The following is a 21,451-nucleotide window of genomic DNA, read 5'->3' as shown; positions in this document are numbered from 1 at the left end:
CCAAACTCACGATACAATGATGCTTATCACAGTATTATTTACTTCTTATAAAATTTAGAATATCAGTGGTCGTTAATTCATACTCAGCGCTTGATATATTCCACGCATGTACTAAACATATATCATCTAAGTCTTAAAAAAAAAAAAAAAACCCAACTTATAAAAACATGTGGACACGGAGGCTGGAAATGATTAAGTTCTTTGCCTTCTGACATCCATTTCCATGTGTTTATTCACTACAGGTAATGATTAACTAAATTAATGGTCATACACTTTTGGAAAGCTGATGTTAAAAACTACAGTTATGAATACTATTTAACTACATGAAAAATGCCTAGTTTAATGCTATGTGAAAAAGCGGGATGCAAAGTGTAATTTTTTTTAAGAAAAGGGAAAAGACTGATAGTAGATATACAACGATGTAAACAAATAATATTGCATAACTGAAAATACTTTTTCTTCCTCCTATTGTGCATTTTCCAAATTCTAGTTAATATATTAAATGCCCATAAGGACTCCCAATTACCTACAGGATAAAAAAGTTATCCCAGCACTGCCCCTAATACCCCTACCCTAGTCCTGCCCACCCACTCCCATCCCCTGTTCCAGCGGCACCTAAACCCCAGTCATGCTCTCCCCACTCCAAGCCCAGCCACGGCATCTCTCCAAGGCCGCCAACTCCCTTATTCCTTTTCTGCACTTGCAGAGTTCGTACTCATCCCCTAGAATCCAGCTCCAGCCTCGACTCCTCTGACCAGCCCTCCAGACACCCCCACAAGGGCATGCCCTTCTTCCTCTGAGGCCAGGCGCTACCTCTCCGCCCAGGCGCCCGGAACATAGCGTTCAAGGTGCAATGAGCCCGCACCTTGCCACAGATGCCGAGATGGGAGGCGGGGAAGGCGTGTGGAACGCTAACCCTCCGTGGCCCCGCCCCGTCCCGCGCGACGCTAACCCCACGTGACGCAGCCCCGCCCCCGCGCGCTGCGCGGTACCCTTTTAAGGCTGCGCGGGCGGCGGTTCCGCCTCCCTTCTGGCAGGTGTTACCGTTCTCTGCTCGGTCTCAGCCGCCGTTCATTTGGCGGCCGTGGCGCCCCCACCCGGGAGTCGACGCTTCGGACTCGCAAGGAGCCCTCAGACGGAAGGACTGCTTACCTTTTGGATCCTCTTCAGCGCCATCTTACCCCCGCTGCAGGGGACGGGGGCGCCTGGCCCGGGGCTGCCAGAGGCGGCCCGCTGCCGGCTCGGCCGCCGCGCAGCGCTGCAAGCTGGGAACGGCCGCTTGCGCGCGTGCGCGCCGCGGGGCACTGTGGGTAGGCGTTCCGCGTGTGGCCGGTACCGGCGCGGGCAAGCCTAGCGGGCCTGGCCTGGGCAACCTGTCATGTCGGCTGCTGCCTTTCCTACGCTTTACGTCGCCCCGCCACCTTACCTCTGGGTCGGCGAGGGCCTGGGGAGGCCTGCGGAGAGGGGCACTGGTTGGTTTAACACAGGACGTTCCCGGGTCGTGCCCTTTTAGCTTCTGCCTGTATTCCATCTCAGGCTGTCACATATTCCTGTACATAGTGGTTCTTAGTGGTTCTGCTTTGAACTTAAGTCTGTAAGTATTCATACCTTTTCATTTGTTATATGTCAAATATGTTACGTTCTTTCCATAGAAATACATGTAATAGAGCTTTATATGCAGTGGACCTGGAGGTGTGCATTTTCAGTAATGTTTCAGTCTTTTTTGATGGACGCCCAAGGTTGAGAACCAGGGCCTCAAAAGTGTGCATATCCAAACTTAAACTGTGTCCTTTTCCTCCTTAAAACCTGACAGGCATCTTGGTCAGAGTTTTGGGATTCAGTTCAGTTCAGTAAAGTCGCTCAGTCGTGTCCGACTCTGCGACCCCATGAATCGCAGCACGCCAGGCCTCCCTGTCCATCACCAACTCCTGGAGTTCACTTAGTCTCACGTCCGTCGAATCAGTGATGCCATCCAGCCATCTCATCCTCTGTCGTCCCCTTCTCCTCCTGCCCCCAATCCCTCCCAGCATCAGAGTCTTTTCCAATGAGTCAACTCTTCTCATGAGGTGGCCAAAGTACTGGAGTTTCAGCTTCAGCATCATTCCTTCCATAGAAATACCAGGGCTGATCTCCTTCAGAATGGACTGGTTGGATCTCCTTGCAGTCCAAGGGACTCTCAAGAGTCTTCTCCAACACCACAGTTCAAAAGCATCAATTCTTCGGTGCTCAGCTTTCTTCACAGTCCAACTCTCACATCCATACATGACCAGAGGAAAAACCATAGCCTTGACTAGATGGACCTTTGTTGGCAAAGTAATGTCTCTGCTTTTCAATATGCTATCTAGGTTGGTCATAACTTTCCTTTCAAGGAGTAAGCGTCTTTTAATTTCATGGCTGCAGTCACCATCTGCAGTGATTTTGGAGCCCCCAAAAATAAAGTCTGACACTTTCCACTGTTTCCCCATCTATTTCCTGTGAAATGATGGGACCGGATGCCTTGATCTTCGTTTTCTGAATGTTGAGCTTTAAGCCAGCTTTTTCTCTGTCCACTTTCACTTTCATCAAGAGGCTTTTTAGTTCCTCTTCACTTTCTGCCATAAGGGTGGTATCTGCATATCGGAGATTATTGATATTTCTCCCGGCAATCCTGATTCCAGCCTGTGCTTCTTCCAGTCCAGCGTTTCTCATCATGTACTTTGCATATAAGTTAAATAAGCAGTTTTGGAATTAGGAACAATTAATGTATGTCGTAAAGTCAATTTAATGTGTTGCAGCTCATCTAGGGTGCCAGCAATAAGGCTTGGAGTGGGGCGTGTGTTCCCAGCCAGAGACTGAGGCAGGGTCCTGGCAGTGAGAGCACCAAATCCTAACCACTAGACATGTGGTCAGTGACAAAGGCCCTGGCTCTTTGGCTTTGCAGAGAAGAATTGCCCCAAAGAAGGAAAGTAGTGAAGCAAATAAAGGATTTAATAGGAGGAAAAAGAATACAGGACTTGTGGATAGACACACACAGGAAGACTGAGAGTGAGTCGCTGAGTCACACCCTCAGGGTAGTTAGAATTACTTTTATGGGGCATTTCTTCTGGGTTTCCTTTGGCCAATCATTTTGATTCTCCTGTTTCACAGCCCATATTTGGTATATCTCAGGATCCACCCACGTATGCACATGCATCTCTTAGCCAAGATGGATTCTACTGTAAAGGCGAGTTGGTAGAACAGCTCTTGACATCACTCCCACTTTGACTTCTAAGGAGCCTTTCTGTGCGTGTGTGGTCAGGGAAGTCTCCTGACTTTGAGAAATATGTGGTCTGGACTGGGCCCAAGCCTCCTCCCCTAATTGCATTGTTCTCATCTTGGAGTTTTTCGGTCTACAGGGAATTAATCTCCAATCGCCTGGGGCTATCTACCGCCTGCCTCACAGCCAATGTACATTTTTTTTTTAGTGAATTAGAATACAAAATCTCAGTGCATTTAGCATAGTAAAGGTGAGAATTGTGAAAGTTATGTGTGTGTGTGTGTGTGTGTGTGTGTAGATGATATTTATCCTCCAAATTTAGGCATTTTGAGAGTGAAAGGGGGTGCCACTAGAAGACCAAAGGTATACCTGAGACTGTGACCAACCAGGACATATGGTCATCTATATGTGAGTACTCATATATACTGTATATGAGTGTATCACAATATAAAGTGTATCACAGACATTTCCATTGTCCTCAGCCATCTTTGTCCAGAAGTCCTTAAGGATGTCCCATTGCCTGCATGTATCACATTCATTGCAGGTAAAGCCCTTCAAAATCCAATGTCATCCAGTCTGGCTTAGTATCAAGAGGTTACTCACTGCTCCCTTGACATGCTTTTACTTCTGGTTGCCCTCTATAAAACTTTCTTTTCCCCCTAAAGCACACCTGTAAAGTCAGTTAAGCCTACCACTATCTCTCTTTGGTGTCACATGGCGTCACAATAGCTCTCCCTGCACAGAACAAGTGCTCCTCAATTTTTATGAATATTTATATTATTTGTATGAGAATATGACCCTCAGTAACAGTGATAATTATCTCTGGATGGTGAGTTTACTAACGTTAATTTCCAGAGAATTTGCATCACTTGTATAATCTGGAAAAGAAAAGAAACAGAATTGTATTTAATAGCAAAGGAAAAATTCCATTTCTCCTTCCTTTCGGTAGTCTAGAGCACAGTCTTCTAAATGTCTTACACTGATTTTTAGTTTTTTTTATGTTGAAGTAATTTTAGATGTATAGAAGTATTGGAAACCAGATATAACATTGTAAAACTTCTGTGCTTTAAATAGCACTATCAAGAAAGCAAAAAGACAACCCACAGAATGGGAGAAAATACTTGCAAATCGTGTATTTGATAAAGATTCAGTATCCAGAGTTGTTGCCCAGATGGCTAAAGCAGTAAAGAATCACCTGAAATGCAGGAGATGCAGGTTCAATCCCTGGATCGGGAAGATCCCCTAGAGGGGGAAATGGCAACTTACTCCAGCACTTTTGTCTGGGAAATCCCATAAACAGAGGAATCTGGTAGGATACAGTCCATGGGATTGCAAACAGTTGGACACGACAGCGTGTGTGCATGCATTCAGTATATATAAAGAACTCTTAAAACTCAATAAAAAAGATAAGCTGATTAAAAACTAGGGAAAGGATTTGAGTAGAAATCTCTTCAAAGAAGATAGAGAAATGGTCAATAAAGCACATAAAAAAGTTCAACCTCTTTTCCTCTGTGTGTGTCTTACCTCATGTCCAAATTTCCCCTTTTTATAAGGACTCAATCATTGGATTAGGGTTCACCACACCTAATGACCTCATCTTTACTTGACATCTGCAAAGATCCAAATTTAAAATAAACGCACTCTTCATAGGTACTGGCATTAGACTGTCAACATCTTTTCAGTTCACTACAGTTGCTCAGTCGTGTCCGACTCTCTGCGACCCCATGAATCGCAGCATGCCAGGCGTCCCTGTCCATCACTGTCTCCCAGAGTTCACTCAGACTCATGTCCATCGAGTCGGTGATGCCATCCAGCCATCTCATCCTCTGTTGTCCCCTTCTCCTCCTGCCCCCAATCCCTCCCAGCATCAGAGTCTTTTCCAGTGAGTCAACTCTTCGCATGAGGTGGTCAAAGTACTGGAGTTTCAGCTTTAGCATCATTCCTTCCAAAGAAATCCCAGGGCTGATCTCCTTCAGAATGCACTGGTTGGATCTCCTTGCAGTCCAAGGGACTCTCAAGAGTCTTCTCCAACACCACAGTTCAAAAGCATCAATTCTTCGGCGCTCAGCCTTCTTCACAGTCCAAATCTCACATCCATACATGACCACAGGAAAAACCATAGCCTTGACTAGACGGATCTTTGTTGGCAAAGTAATGTCTCTGCTTTTGAATATGCTATCTAGGTTGGCCATAACTTTCCTTCCAAGGAGTAAGCGTCTTTTAATTTCATGGCTGCAGTCACCATCTGCAGTGATTTTGGAGCCCAGAAAAATAAAGTCTGACACTGTTTCCACTGTTTCCCCATCTATTTCCCATGAAGTGATGGGACCGGATGCCATGATCTTCTTTTTCTGAATGTTAAGCTTTAAGCCAACTTTTTCACTCTCCACTTTGACCTTCATCAAGAGGCTTTTTAGTTCCTCTTCACTTTCTGCCATAAGGGTGGTATCATCTGCATATCTGAGGTTATTGATATTTTGTGCTTTTTCCAGTCCAACGTTTCTCATGATGTAATCTGCATATAAGTTAAATAAACAGGGTGACAATATACAGCCTTGACGAACTCCTTTTCCTATTTGGAACCAGTCTGTTGTTCCATGTCCAGTTCTAACTGTTGCTTCCTGATCTGCATACAAATTTCTCAAGAGGCAGATCAGGTGGTCTGGTATTCCAATCTCTTTCAGAATTTTCCACAGTTCATTTTGATCCACAGAGTCAAAGGCTTTGGCATAGTCAATGAAGCAGAAATAGATGTTTTTCTGCACCTCTCTTGCTTTTTCAGTGATCCAGCAGATGTTGGCAATTTGATCTCTGGTTCCTCTGCCTTTTCTAAAACCAGCTTGAACATCTGGAAGTTCAGGGTTCATCTATTGCTGAAGGCTGGCTTGGAGAATTTTGAGGATTACTTTACTAGCATGTGAGATGAGTGCAATTGTGCGGTAGTTTGAGCATTCTTTGGCACTCCTTTCTTTGGGATTGGAATGAAAACTGACGTTTTCCAGTCCTGTGGCCACTGCTGAGTTTTCCAACTTTGCTGGCATATTGAGTGCAGCACTTTCACAGCATCATCTTTCAGGATTTGAAATAGCTCAACTGGAATTCCATCACTCCCACTAGCTTTGTTCATAGTGATGCTTTCTAAGGCCCACTTGACTTCACATTCCAGGATATCTGGCCCTAGGTGAGTGATCACACCATCATGATTATCTGGGTCATGAAGATCTTTTTTGTACAGTTCTTCTGTGTATTCTTGCCACCTCCTCTTAATCTGTTCTGCTTCTATTAGGTCCATACCATTTCTGTCCTTTATCAAGCCCATCTTTGCATGAAATTTTCCCTTGGTGTCTCTAATTTTCTTGAAGAGATCTCTAGTCTTTCCCATTCTTTTGTTTTCCTCTATTTCTTTGCATTGGTCGCTGAGGAAGGCTTTCTTATCTCTCCTTGCTATTTTTTGGAACTCTGCATTGAGTTGTTTATATCTTTCCTTTACTCCTTTGCTTTTCGCTTCTCTTCTTTTCACAGCTATTTGTAAGGCCTCCCCAGACAGCCATTTTGTTCAATCCCTATGTCAGGAAAATTCCCCTGGAGAAGGAAATGGCAACCTACTCCAGTATCCTTGCCTGGAGAATCCCATGGACAGAGGAGCCTGGCGGGCTATGGTCCATAGGGTCGCAAAAAGCTGGACATGACTGAAGTATCTTAGCAAGCAGGCAAAGCTGTTTGAAATATAATAACAGCAGTACACAGAGTCCTTGTATACCATTCATCCAGCTTTTAATGTTCACATATTACATAATTAATTGATTGAGAAAACACCTATACAATCAGATCAGATCAGTCGCTCAGTCATGTCTGACTCTTTGCGACCCCATGAATCGCAGCACGCCAGGCCTCCCTGTCCATCACCAACTCCCAGAGTTCACTCAGACTCACGTCCATCAAGTCAGTGATGCCATCCAGCCATCTCATCCTCTGTCGCCCCCTTCTCCTGCCCCCAATCCCTCCCAGCATTAGGGTCTTTTCCAATGAGTCAACGCTTCGCATGAGGTGGCCAAAGTACTGGAGTTTCAGCTTCAGCATCATTCCTTCCATAGAAATCCCAGGGCTGATCTCCTTCAGAATGGACTGGTTGTATCTCCTTGCAGTCCAAGGGACTCTCAAGAGTCTTCTCCAACACCACAGTTCAAAAGCATCAATTCTTAGGTGCTCAGCCTTCTTCACAGTCCAAATCTCACATCCATACATGACCACAGGAAAAACCATAGCCTTGACTAGACGGATCTTTGTTGGCAAAGTAATGTCTCTGCTTTTCAATATGCTATCTAGGTAGGTCATAACTTTCCTTCCAAGAAGTAAGTGTCTTTTAATTTCATGGCTGCAGTCACCATCTGTAGTGATTTTGGAGCCCAGAAAAATAAAGTCTGACACTGTTTCCACTGTTTCCCCATCTATTTCCCATGAAGTGGTGGGACTGGATGCCATGATCTTCGTTTTCTGAATGTTGAGCTTTAAGCCAACTTTTTCACTCTCCTCTTTCACTTTCATCAAAAGGCTTTTGAGTTCCTCTTCACTTTCTGCCATAAGGCTGGTGTCATCTGCATATCTAAGATTATTGATATTTTTCCCGGCAATCTTGATTCCAGTTTGTGTTTCTTCCAGTCCAGCGTTTCTCATGATGTACTCTGCATATAAGTTAAATAAACAGGGTGACAAGATACAGCCTCGACGTACTCCTTTTCCTATTTGGAACGAGTCTGTTGTTCCATGTCCAGTTCTAACTGTTGCTTCCTGATCTGCATACAGATTTCCCAAGAGGCAGGTCAGGTGGTCTGGTATTCCCATCTCTTTCAGAATTTTCCACAGTTTATTGTGATCCACACAGTCAAAGGCTTTGGCATAGTCAATAAAGCAGAAATAGATGTTTTTCTGGAATTCTCTTGCTTTTTCCATGATCCAGCGAATGTTGGCAATTTGATCTCTGGTTCCTCTGCCTTTTCTAAAACCAGCTTGAACATCAGGAAATTCACGGTTCACATATTGCTGAAGCCTGGCTTGGAGAATTTTGAGCATTACTTTACTAGCATGTGAGATGAGTGCAATTGTGTGGTAGTTTGAGCATTCTTTGACATTGCCTTTCTTTGGGATTGGAATGAAAACTGACCTTTTCTAGTCCTATGGCCACTGCTGAGTTTTCCAAATTTGCTGGCATATTGAGTACAGCACTTTCACAGCATCCTCTTTCAGGATTTGGAATAGCTCAACTGGACTTCATTTAAATTTCACCATCCAAACTGTGTCATTTTTCTGGTTAAAATCTGATTTAGGATCTTATGTTGTTTGTTTTTCCTGTCATCTTAGCCACCTGCAATCTTAGACAATTCTTTAGTACTTCTTGTCTTTGATGCCCTTGACACTTCGAGTATTGGAAAGTTATTTTGTAAGATATCCCTCAGTTGGGGTTTTCTGATTGGTTAAATTAAGGTTATGCATTTTTGGCGAGACATTTTACAGAAGTGATGTTGTATGTTTCTTGTGCAGCATATTACAGGTATATGAAACTGATGTCATTACTGGTTAAGCCTGGTTATTCTGTTATTAGATTTGTGTAGTATAAACTTAAAATTTTTCTTTATAAATTAATAAGTAGCCTGTGGGGAGAAAATTTAAGACTTTGCCTTTACCTTATTTTTTAGAATCAAAATTTCATCCAGTAATTTTAGATTCCATTGTGGCTCACAGCATTTATTTATGTGGTATGTACCAAATGGTAATTTTCTTTCTACCTTTGTTAAATGGAATTCTGCTGTAAGGAGTAGCTTTGTCCTTTCCCCTCCATTTATTTATAGACAGTCCCTGACTTACTGTGATTCCATCTATAATTTTGTGTTTTGCAAAAGCAAAAGTTGAGTACAAACTGTACATGGAATTTTGAACTTTGATCATTTCCTGAGCTGGCAAGAAGTAGTATGATACTCTTAATGATGCTGGGCAGTGACAGTGAAGCTGTCAGCCACACAGTCAGAAAGGTAAACTACAAATACACTTGCAACCATTCCATACATCCATTCTAAATCTTTACTTTCAGTATAGTATTCAGTAAAATACATGAGATATTCAATATTTTATTGTAGATTTTGTGTTAGATGACTTTTTCCAACTTTAGGTTACTGTAAGTGTTCTAGGCACATTTACGATAGGCTTGGCTGAACTGTGATGTCCAGTAAGTTAGGTGTATTAAATGTATTTTCAATTTATGTTGGGTTTATCAGGATATAACCTCATCATGTGTTGATTTGTGTTTATTTATTCAATTGTTTTATATAACAGTATGGACTCATGGATTTTTATTCTATCAATTTTAATCCATTAGTGTCATCATTTATTATGCTGCTCAAATTGTCCCAAATTGGGCCATTGAGACCTTGTTTAGTTCAGTTCAGTTGCTCAGTCATGTCCCACTCTTTGTGACACCATGAACCACAGCATGCCAGGCCACCCTGTCCATCACCAACTCCCCGAGTCCACCCAAACCCATGTCCATTGAGTCGTTGATGCCATTCAAGCATCTCATCCTCTGTCGTCCTCTTCTCCTCCTGCCCTCAATCTTTCCCAGTATCAGGGTCTTTTGAAATAGGTCAGCTCTTTGCATCAGGTGGCCAAAATATTGGAGTTTCAGCTTCAACATCAGTCTTTCCAATGAACACCCAGGACTGAACTCCTTTAGGATGGACTGGTTGGATCTCCTTGAGAGACTTCTCCAACACCACAGTTCAAAAGCATCGGTTCTTTGGCACTCAGCTTTCTTTACAGTTCAAATCTCACATCCATACGTGACCACTGGAAAAATCATAGCCTTGACTAGATGGACCTTTGTTGGCAAAGTAATGTCTCTGCTTTTTAATATGCTGTGGAGGTTGGTCATAAGTTTCCTTCCAAGGAGCAAGCGTCTTTTAATTTCATGACTGCCATTACCATCTGCAGTGATTTTGGAGCCCAGAAAAATAAAGTCAGCCACTGCTTCCACTATTTCCCCATCTATTTGCCATAAAGTGATGGGGCTGGATGCCATGATCTTCGTTTTCTGAATGTTGAGCTTTAAGCCAACTTTTTCACTCGCATCAAGAGGCTTTTTAGTTCTTCTTTACTTTCTGCCATAAGGCTGGTGTCATCTGCATATCTGAGGTTATTGATATTTCTCTTGGCAATCTTCATTCCAGCTTGTGCTTCCTCCAGCCCAGCGTTTCTCATGATGTACTCTGCATATAAGTTAAATAAGCAGGGTGACAATATACAGCCTTGACGTACTCCTTTTCCTATTTGGATCCAATCTGTTGTTCCATGTCCAGTTCTAACTGTTGCTTCCTGATCTGCATACAGGTCTCAAGAGGCAGGTCAGGTGGTCTGGTATTCCCATCTCTTTCAGAATTTTCCACAGTTTATTGTGATCCACACAGTCAAAGGCTTTGGCATAGTCAATAAAGCAGAAATAGATGTTTTTCTGCAAGTCTCTTGCTTTTTCGATGATCCAGCAGATGTTGGCAGTTTGGTTTCTGGTTCCTCTGTCTTTTCTAAAACCAGCTTGAACTCTGGAAGTTCACGGTTCACGTATTGCTGAAGCCTGGCTTGGAGAATTTTGAGGATTACTTTACTAGCGTGTGAAATGAGTGCAATTGTTCAGTAGTTTGAGCATTTTTTGGCATTGCCTTTCTTTGTGATTGGAATGAAAACGGACAGATGACAAGAGAGAACATAGACATTCTAGCAATCAGTGAACTAAGATGGACTGGAATGGGTGAATTTAACTCAGATGACCGTTATATCTACTACTGTGGGCAGGAATCCCTTAGAAAAAAATGGAGTAGCAATCATAGTCAACCAAAGAGTCCAAATTGCAGTACTTGGATGGGATCTCAAAAACGACCGAATGATCTCTGTTCATTTCCAAGGCAAACCATTCAGTATCATGGTAATCCAAGTCTATGCCCTGACCTGTAATGCTGAAGAAGCTGAAGTTGAACAGTTCTATGAGGACCTACAAGACCTTCTAGAACTAACACCCAAAAAAGATGTCCTTTTCATTATAGGGGACTGGAATGCAAAAGTAGGAAGTCAAGAAACACCTGGAATAACTGGCAAATTTGGCCTTGGAGTACAGAATGAAACAGGGCAAAGGCTAATAGAGTTCTGACAAGAGAACGCACTGGTCATAGCAAACACCCTCTTCCAACAACAAAAGAGAAGACTCTACAGATGGACATCACCAGATGGTTGACACTGAAATCAGATTGATTATGTTCTTTGCAGCTAAAGATGGAGAAGCTCTATACCGTCAGCAAAAACAAGACCAGGAGCTGACTGTGCCTCAGATCATGAACTCCTTATTGCCAAATTCAGACTGAAATTGAAGAAAATGGAGAAAACCACTAGACCATTCAGGTATGACCTAAATCAAGTCCCTTATGATTATACAGTGGAAGTGAGAAATAGATTTAAGGGACTAGATCTGATAGAGTGCCTGATGAATTTTGCATGGAGGTTCGTGACATTGTACAGGAGACAGGAATCAAGACCATCCCCAAGAAAAAGAAATGCAGAAAAGCAAAATGGCTGTCTGAGGAGGCCTTACAAATAGCTCTGAGAAAACGGGAAGTGAAAAGCAATTGAGAAAAGGAAAGATATAAGCATCTGAATGCAGAGTTCCAAAAAATAGCAAGGAGAGATAAGAAAGTCTTCCTCAGCGATCAAAGCGAAGAAATAGAGGGAAACAATAGAATGGGAAAGACTAGAGATCTCTTCAAGAAAATTAGAGATTCCAAGGGAACTTTTTATGCAAAGATGGACTCGATAAAGGACAGAAATGGTAGGGATCTAACTGAAGCAGAGGCTATTAAGAAGAGGTGGCAAGAATACACAGAACTGTACAGAAAAGATCTTCATGAACCAGATAATCACGATGGTGTGAGACCTTGTAGGGAGCCTCTAGGATGACCTCCAATAATACCTACCTCCTAGTATTCAGGCCCTTTTAAAATCTCTCTTTGAGTGTGGGCTAGATTTAGTGACATTTCTAATGAAAAGAAAAGGTGATGGGATGTCACTGCTGAGATTAGGTTGAAGTGAAAGACTGGCTTCCATCTTGAGCAGAGAGTTGCTCCCAGATTCTCTTATTCCCTTGCTCCTTCAGGTCCTTGCTGTGATGGACACCAGCTACCATATTGTTAGCTGTCCTATGGAGAGACCCCTGTGCCATGGAACTGAGAGAGGCCTCCTCACAATAGCTAGTGAAATAAAGGTTCTTGGTCCAGCATCCCACAAGAAACTGAATCCAAAACCTTGTTAGTGAGCGTGGAAGTTCATCCCTGGCATGATCCTGGCTGACAGTTTGATTGAAACCCCATGGAAAACTTTGAGCCAAGGCAATCTGTATTAGTTTGCTAGGACTGTCATAAATACCACAGAATGGGTGGCTTAAACAGCAGGAATTAATTTTCTCACAGCTCTGGAGGTTAGAAGTCCAAGATCAAGGGTCTAGCTGACTTGGTTTCCAGTGAGGGCCCTCTTCCTGGTATGTAGATGGCCTCCTCACTATATAGTTACATCATCATTTTTTGGTGTGTGTACATAGGGAGAGGGCCTGGGTGGGGAGAGCACTAGTTCTCTGGTGTGCTTTATACAAGGACACTAGTCCTATTGAATCAAAGCCCAATATTATGACTTCATTAACTTTAGTTATTACTTAGAAACCCCATTTCCCAGTATAGCCACACTGGGGGCTTGAACATATGGACTTTGGGGGAAAATAAATAAGGACCAAGAAAGAGGCAACTTAGCAAGAGAGAAAAATTAACAGACAATAAATGCTTTACTGCAGCCAAACATGGTGAAATAAAATGGGCCCTTATCCCCCTCAGCGTAGGTTAAGTGGGGAGCCTAGACTTCCATGATAGTCTTGCTGATATGATTTCAGAAAAGGCTGAGAGGAGCTGGGATTGTCATGGTGACTCAGTGGTAAGGAGACCTTTCCTCTATAGTGTTTTTGAAAGTAATGTAGGGAACAATTGCAAGGCATTCTCCCCTACCCTCAAACTGGCAGTTGGTATTAGGGTTCTCCTGAGAAACTGGAGGAAGGTAGAAAGAAGAGGACATTGACCAGAAACACTAAGGGCGGAAGACTGGTATCTTAAACTCAAGCATTCAGGCTTGAACTTTGTTCTGTTCAGGTTCTTGATAGATTGGATGATATCCACCCACGTTGGGGAGGACAGTTAGCTTTATTCAGCTCACCAATTCAAGTGCTAGTAATTGCTTCTGGAAACACTCTCACAGACATCCAGAAATAATCTTTAGCTATCTAGGCATTCTGTAGCCTAATCAAATTGAAGCATAAAATTAATTATCATACTCTCCCAGCCAGGGTGGTGGACTTTCACCCCCAACTTGGCAGAAATAGGGTGAGGTCTGCCTTTCTGTGCTGATGTCAGAGGCGCCTGTGAAACAGATTTAAGTAGGATCCAGTCTCATGATGTAGTAATCAAAAATGACCAGGCTACAACTGAAAACCACTGATAGATACCAAGAATCAGGACTATCTTGAGTAAGACAACCGTCTTGATACAGAGATGGGAATTATCTGACAAAGGATTTAAAGCAGGCATGATAAAAATACTTGGATGAAAATTTATGAAAATGCTTGAAACAAAACTGTAAAGTCTCAGCAAAGAAGTACAAAATATAAAAAGGAATCAAATGGAAATTTAAAAACTGAACAATACAATAAAGGAAATAATAAGCTCACTAGATGGACCCAGTAGCAGAGTGGAAATGGAAACAATAGTGAAAGGATCAGTGAAAGTAAAGATAAAGCAATAGAAATTAACCAGCAGAGAACAGATTGGAAAAAAAGTAAAAAGAGCCCCAGGGATCTGTGGTAGTATAACAAATGATCTAATATTTATTTCATCTGTGTCCTGGAGGGCGAGGAGAAAGAGGGTGGGGTTGAAAAGCTATTTAATGTCTGGGAAAAAAAAAATTGGTGAAAGACAGAAACCTACAAATTCAAGAAGCTGAGCTAACCCCAAATAGGATACACCCCCAAAATTATCTTGCCAAGATACATCATAATCAAAATTCTGAAAACTAATGGTGAAAAATCTTGAAAGCAGAAAGAAAAAGATAATACTTTACCTATAACTGAAAAGCAATTTGAATCATATTAAGTTTCTTAACAGAAACCAAAGAGGCCAGAAAGAAGGAGCATTACATTTCCAAGTGCTGAAAACAAAGAACTGTGATTCAGAATTTGATATGCAGTGAAAATATTCTTCAGGAATAAAGGGGTTAGATATCAAGACATTCTCAGATGAAAGAAAACTAGAAGGATTTGTCACCAGTAGATCTACCTAATTTTTAAAAAAAGTAAAAGACCTGCAGGAGGTTCTTGAATTGGAAAGGAAATGATAAAAAGAGGAAACTTGAAACATTAGGGAAGGAGATTGAACAATACAAAGAGTAAATATATTAGTTAATACAGTGGAATTTTTTCTTAAGTTTTCTAAATTGTATCTGAAGCAAAATTATAACATTGTCTGATAGTAACTACCATACAGTTGCACTCATTTCACATTCTAGCAAGATAATGCTCAAAATTTTTCAAGGTAGGCTTCAATACTATGTGAACCAAGAACTAGCAAATGTACAAGCTGGATTTAGAAAAGGCATAGGAACCAGAGATTAAATTGCCAGCATCCGTTGGATCATAGAAAAAGCAAGGAAATATGGATCACAACAAATTGTGGAAAATTCTTAGAGAGATGGGAATACCAGACCACCTTACCTGTCTCCTGGGAAATCTGTTTGCAGGACAAGAAGCAACAGTTAGAACCAGACATGGAACAATGGTCTGGTTCCAAATTGGGAAAGGAATACATCAAGGCTGTATATTGTCACCCTGCTTATTTAACTTATATGCAGAGTACATCATGCAGAATGCTGGGCTGGATGATTCACAAGCTGGAGTCAAGATTACTGGGAAAAATACCAGCAATCTCAGATATGCAGGTGACACCACCCTAATGGCAGAAAGTGAGAAACTAAAGAGTCTCTTGAAGGTGAAAAAAGAGAGTGAAAAGGCTGGCTTAAAACTCAACATTCAAAAACCGAAGATCATGGCATCTGACCCCATCGCTTTATGGCAAATAGAAGGGGGGAAAATGGAAGCAGTGACAGATTTTATTTTCTTGGGCTCCAAAGTCACTGTGGATGGTGACTGCAGCCATGAAATTAAAAGACCCTTGCTCCTTGGAAGAAAAGCTATGAAAAAGTGTATTAAAAAGCCAAGGCATAACTTTGCTGGCAGAAGTCTGTATGCTCAAAGCTATGGTTTTTCCAGTAACATATGTTTGTGAGAGTTGGGCCATAAAGAAGGCTGAGTGCTGAAGAACTGATGCTTTTGAATTGTGCTGGAGAAGACTCCTGAGATTCCCTTGGACAGCAAGGAGATCCAACCAGTCCATCCTAAAGGAAATCAGTCCTGAACATTCATTGGAAGGACTGAGGCTGAAGCTGAAGCTCCAATAATTTGGCCACCTTGTGGGTGGGAAAGATTGAGGACAAGAGGAGAAGGGGGCAGAAAACGATGAGATGATTAGCATCACTGATTCAATGGATGTGAGTTTGAGCAAATTCCAGGAGATAGTGAAGGGCAGGGAAGCCTGGTTTGGTGCAGTTTAGGGGTTGCAAATATTTGGACATGACTCAGCAACTGAACAACTAATAGTAACGGATCTTAAAGGATTGAAAGGTTTTTGCACTTCACTGGAACTGGTGAAATCTTGACACCAGAGGACTATGAAAACTTACATATACATAATATAATACAAGAACTAAATATCTACAGAAAGAGATACAAAACCACTATTGATAAATGGAATTCTAAAAATGGTACAAGTAACCCAAAGCAATAGAATAGAAGAAACAAATCCCACTGAAGTCCTAGCCCAGCAATAATTATATTAAATGTAAATGTTCGAATATATCAACTAAAAGAGAGGGACAGAGTACATAAAAACAATACCCTACTCTATACTCCCCAGAAGAAACTGAGTTCAAAATGAGTAGTGTTAAAAATTGTTGTTGAGCCATGAAAGATGCCAGGATTCTTGGCCTCCGGAGGAGAGGAATTGAATCTGGGGTCAGTGACAAGGCTTGATCACTCAGAGCTTTTGTGTAATAAAGTTTTATTAAAGTATAAAAGAGATAGAGACAGCTTCTGACATAGACATCAGAAGGGGGCAGAAAGAATGCCCCACTGCTAGTCTTTAGCCAGAGGTTATATAGCTACTAGCAGTCTGTTAGAGAAAGGAAATGTCTCAAAACTCCGAGCCTGGCACCATGCCCGTCACCCACAACATGCATTTTGAGATAACATTGGCACAAGGTGAGTTGTCCTGGGCCATAAACGATTGACATGAATCTTGAAGAAAGGTAGGTTTCCAAGCAAATATAGTCTCATTAACATAGCTTAAGAGAACATTTGCATGAGTAAAACATACTGGTTTGTCAAGTGGGTTCTGAGTCTTAGGCGAACAACGTGAAGACAGTCTAGGGTAAATACATAGTTCATTAACATAGCTTAAGACAAACATTTCCATAAGAAAAATGCATTGGTTAGCTCAAGATTTGAGAATAGTTAAGTTCAGGTGGAACCAGGTGTCTTTATGGCAGCACAATTTTAAGAGAAACCTGTTTTAAAATTCATATAAAGAAGGGGGAAAAAAATCTAACACTTGTAGTTTGTTTCCTCCTGCTGCTTAAGAGAGAGAGAGAAAAAATGTCTGAGACTTGCAGCCTATTTCTTCCATTTGGAGACCCCTGGCCTGCCTTCCTTACCCTCTCATTCCCCCCTTTTCTTTTAGGAGAATTATGTTGCCTAGGGAAAGGGGCGTCATTCTCATTCTGTAACTGCTTCCAAGCTGATAAGGGGTGTCGTCACTAAATTGGTGAGGCAAGATACTCTCCTAACCCTAATACTGAAGGTCTCTGATCCAAGGACCCAAGTAATAGTTGGAGGGAGCTGCCACAGTTATAGGAGTTTTGTTAGGGGAAGCACACTGATTGAAACCACCGACCCTGGCCAGGCACCATAGTAACTATTTGCATGAGTTGTTTTATGACAGGAGATCCAGATAAGGAATACGGAACTAATAAGCCACCACCAACCAGAAGATTTCGGAAAAGGTCTAAAGGAGACACCACGTGTCTGTCCACGTCCTGGAATCCCTCTGGCTAGCATCCATCTTGGCTGAGCGATGCATGCGCCACCAGGAAAGACTCTGAATTAGAATGATTGGCCAAAGACCACCTGGAAACTAATCCCATCACCATAAAACCCGAGACTGCGAGCCATGTGGCAGAGCAGTTCTCCTGGGTTCCCTTACCCTACTGCTCTCCACCCGGGTGCCCTTTCCCAATAAAATTTCTTGCTTTGTTAGCGCATGTGTCTCCTTGGACAATTCATTTCTGAGTGTTAGACAAGAGCCCAGTTTCGGGCCCTGGAAGGGGTCCCTCTTCCTGCAACAGTTTGAGTAACCATTTGTAACTTAAAAGCTGTCATGCAATTAGAAACAAATCCAGCTACACAGTTACAGATGGATGGAGAAAACAGCAAAAACAGAGCAATTGAAATCATCACAATTTGGATAGTTTTCCACCATGAGGAACTAGTTAGCATCTCCCAAAGTGAGGCAATTGAGGATTCAGGAGTATCCATAGCCGGAATCATTTTGTTCATATGTTTAGTAAAGTGAGTAGCAATAGTGCTCATATCAGGTATATATGTATGCACTGGGTATGAATAATGGCACAAGTTCCTCCTTGTGCAGCTGTCAGAATAAGGCCAATCTGTTTTGTAAAACCATGTTTCTAATTTGTATTTGTTCAGCATTAAGAGCTGAAATAGCTTTTTGAGAATCTTGTAAAGCCTGTTGAGTAAAGTTAGTCAGAGCATCCACTTGAAGCATAACATCTGTAGTTCCCAGAGAGGGAACAAATACTGCAGCCAAATAATCATACCAGTGAAATACAGACCTTGCCCTGCAAGTGCTGCTGCTGCTGCTGCTGCTGCTAAGTCTCTTCAGTTGTGTCCGACTCTGTGCGACCCCATAGATGGCAGCCCACCAGGCTTCCCCATCCCTGGGATTCTCCAGGCAAGAACACTGGAGTGGGTTGCCATTTCCTTCTCCCATGCATGAAAGTGAAAAGTGAAAGTGAAGTCGCTCAGTCGTGTCCGACTCTTAGCGACCCCATGGACTGCAGCCTACCAGGCTCCTCCATCCATTGGATTTTCCAGGCAAAAGTACTGGAATGGGGTGCCATTGCCTTCTCCGCTGCAAGTTCTAAGGTGTCGTAAATTAGCAGGCTTCTCTGGAAGCTCTGAAAATATGAAACCCTGAGGAAAAGGTAGACCTAGGATTCATCTCCCTATCCACCAGGGGGAAGCCATGCCCATACGTAAGAGCCACATATCCAATAGGTCCCGTTTGGAGCAAGCCAGCATGACTGAGATATCCAGTCCCAACTAGTGCCTGGCCAGGCAAAGGGAGGACCTGAACTGGGATTGGAAAACACAGGAATGATTACGTTGCATATTTCCTGAGGTAAAAATCCCAAGTGTTTCCAATCATTATAATTAAGTTGTTGGCTAATTTCTGGGGATGGCTTTATTTGTTCCCAGCATATGGGGGCACTAGATATTAGGTGTCCCTTTCTAGGAGTTAGCCATGTAATTTCATCCCATATTTGGTAAACGTCAGGTAGCCACCAGATCTAGACCCATTTACCGTCTTGTATGTAGCAGAATAGTCATTAAACCAAGACAATGTATAATCAAAATTGAAAGTCACATTATGTCTATCGCTAAAGTACAAAATGTTGCACTTTTTTTAGGATCGTTAAATGTCATCACATTAAGAAGAGGCATCACATATGATTGTTGTTGTCGAAGGTATTCACAGACTTGGAGAAAGTTCTTTCCTTGAAGTGGAGATGCCCACTACGGGAAGCCTTCCACTGATGAAGAGGGGAGCGCTCCGCAGACCCAACAGTTAGACCAATTGTGGAATGCAGCATCGGAGTGAGCCCAGGACAGGAAGGCATTGTCTTGAGGATCAAACGGCAGACTCAGGATTTTTGGAGTCAGCAGAAGCAAGCTCACATAGATTATCAGGCTGATCTGAAAAGTACAAAGTCAGAGCCTACAAAATAAAGACATAAAATGACATCACTTAGCATCTGGTCAGTATGCTACCTCTTATATCAAGTGTGATGCACCCAGGAATCAATTCCTGGCACTTTGACAACTATGGGAGAAGAAAGAGTAACCTGGTAACGGCCTTCCCTGAGGGGCTCAAGGGATTGCCCCCAAGATCCCAATGGTTTTATGAAGACCTTGGTTCCTGGTTCAAATAGAGGCTTGCTTGACTCAGAGGCAGGATCAGGAGTCACCTACAATGCGGGAGACCCGGGTTCGATCCCTGGGCCGGGAAGATCCACTGGAGAAGAAAATGGCAATCCACTCCAGTACTATTGCCTGGAAAATCTCATGGACAGAGGAGCCTGTTAGGCTACAGTCCATGGGGTCACAAAGAGTCAGACACGACTGAGCGACTTCACTTTCACTTTCCATAAATACATTCAAAGGGGGACAGTTCCTCCTTTTAGGGGCAATTTGAGCCCTCATTAGAGTGAATGTCGACATTCTAGGAATCAGCGAACTCAAATGGACTGGAATGGGTGAATTTAACTCAGATGACCATTATATCTACTGCTGCGGGCAGGAATCCCTCAGAAGAAATGGAGTAGCCATCACAGTCAACCAAAGAGTCCGTAATGCTGTACTTGGATGCAATCTCAAAAACGACAGAATGATCTCTGTTCGTTTCCAAGGCAAACCATTCAATATCCCGGTAATTCAAGTCTATGCCCCAACCAGTAACACTGAAGAAGCTGAAGTTGAACGTTTCTATGAAGACCTACAAGACCTTTTAGAACTAACACCCAAAATAGATGTCCTTTTCATTATAGGGGACTGGAATGCAAAAGTAGGAAGTCAAGAAACACCTGGAATAACTGGCAAATTTGGCCTTGGAGTACAGAATGAAGCAGGGCAAAGACTAATAGAGTTTTGCCAAGAAAATGCACTGGTCATAGCAAACACCGTCTTCCAACAACACAAGAGAAGACTCTACACATGGACATCACCAGATGGTCAACACCGAAATCAGATTGATTATGTTCTTCGCAGCCAAAGATGGAGAAGCTCTATACAGTCAACAAAAACAAGACCGGGAGCTGACTGTGGCTCAGATCATGAACTCCTTATTACCAAATTCAGACTGAAATTGAACAAAATAGGGAAAACCACTAGACTATTCAGGTACTTTGCCAACAAAGGTCCGTCTAGTCAAGGCTATGGTTTTTCCTGTGGTCATGTATGGATGTGAGAGTTGGACTGTGAAGAAAGCTGAGCACTGAAGAATTGATGCTTTTGAACTGTGGTGTTGGAGAAGACTCTTGAGAGTCCCTTGGACTGCAAGGAGATCCAACCAGTCCATTCTGAAGGAGATCAGCCCTGGGATTTCTTTGGAAGGAATGATGCTGAAGCTGAAACTCCAGTACTTTGGCCATCTCATGTGAAGAGTTGACTCATTGGAAAAGACTCTGATGCTGGGAGGGATTGGGGGCAGGAGGAGAAAGGGACGACGGGGATGAGATGGCTGGCTGGCATCACTGACTCGATGGACATGAGTCTGAGTGAACTCTGGGAGTTGGTGATGGACAGGGAGGCCTGGCGTGCTGCAATTCATGGAGTCGCAAAGAGTCGGACACGACTGAGCGACTGAACTGAACTGAACTAAAGCTATAGGTAGAACTTTTATCCAATTGTCTTGTGTCTCTTGAGTTAATTTGCACAGATGTCACTTAATAATGTCATTAGCTTTTATCAACCTTTTCTGAGGACTGGGGTCTCCAGGAACAGCGTAAGTGATATTCTATTCCTAGAACTTTTGACACACCCTGGGTTACAGCAGCTTTAAAGGCGGAGCCATTGTCACTCTGAAGGCTCCATGGCAGCCCAAACCTGGAAATAATTTCGTGGATTAAATAATTTTCATGGATTAAATAATTTAATCATGGATTAAATAATTTTATGGATTAAAA

At 42.6% G+C, this 21,451-nt stretch overlaps 2 protein-coding genes across 14 annotated transcripts in view; one reads left to right on the top strand and one right to left on the bottom strand.

The window, feature by feature from the left end:
• Positions 1 to 1,273, bottom strand: part of UBE2D4 (ubiquitin conjugating enzyme E2 D4 (putative)) — a 25,288-nt gene extending 24,015 nt beyond the window's left edge. For 8 of the 11 annotated variants that reach the window (XR_003031734.2, XR_003031735.2, XM_059879601.1 and 5 more), the window contains exon 1: positions 1,153 to 1,273. Coding sequence is in view for 2 of the 11 variants with exons in the window: in XM_005222350.5 (XP_005222407.1) it covers positions 1,153 to 1,176 (24 nt within the window). In the remaining 9 variants the exon portion in view is untranslated. 11 annotated transcript variants of the gene reach the window in all.
• LOC132343471 (uncharacterized) lies at positions 603 to 21,451 on the top strand. Of its 3 annotated transcripts, XR_009492315.1 has the most exons (3): positions 603 to 1,594; positions 8,929 to 11,671; positions 19,178 to 21,451. XR_009492315.1 is itself a non-coding variant. In XM_059879960.1 (2 exons), exons 1-2 carry the CDS (start codon positions 876 to 878, stop codon positions 9,140 to 9,142), a joined length of 933 nt encoding a protein of 310 aa, XP_059735943.1. In that variant the 5' UTR covers positions 603 to 875; the 3' UTR covers positions 9,143 to 21,451. The 3 variants fall into 3 exon arrangements, 2 of the variants coding, with proteins under 2 accessions (XP_059735943.1, XP_059735944.1); XM_059879960.1 differs by having other exon boundaries at positions 8,929 to 21,451; XM_059879961.1 differs by lacking the exon at positions 8,929 to 11,671 and having other exon boundaries at positions 612 to 1,594.

Source organism: Bos taurus, chromosome 22, assembly GCF_002263795.3.
Source record: "Bos taurus isolate L1 Dominette 01449 registration number 42190680 breed Hereford chromosome 22, ARS-UCD2.0, whole genome shotgun sequence".
NCBI classification, from domain to species: Eukaryota; Metazoa; Chordata; class Mammalia; order Artiodactyla; family Bovidae; genus Bos; species Bos taurus.
This window is presented reverse-complemented; position numbering and strand designations above follow the sequence as displayed.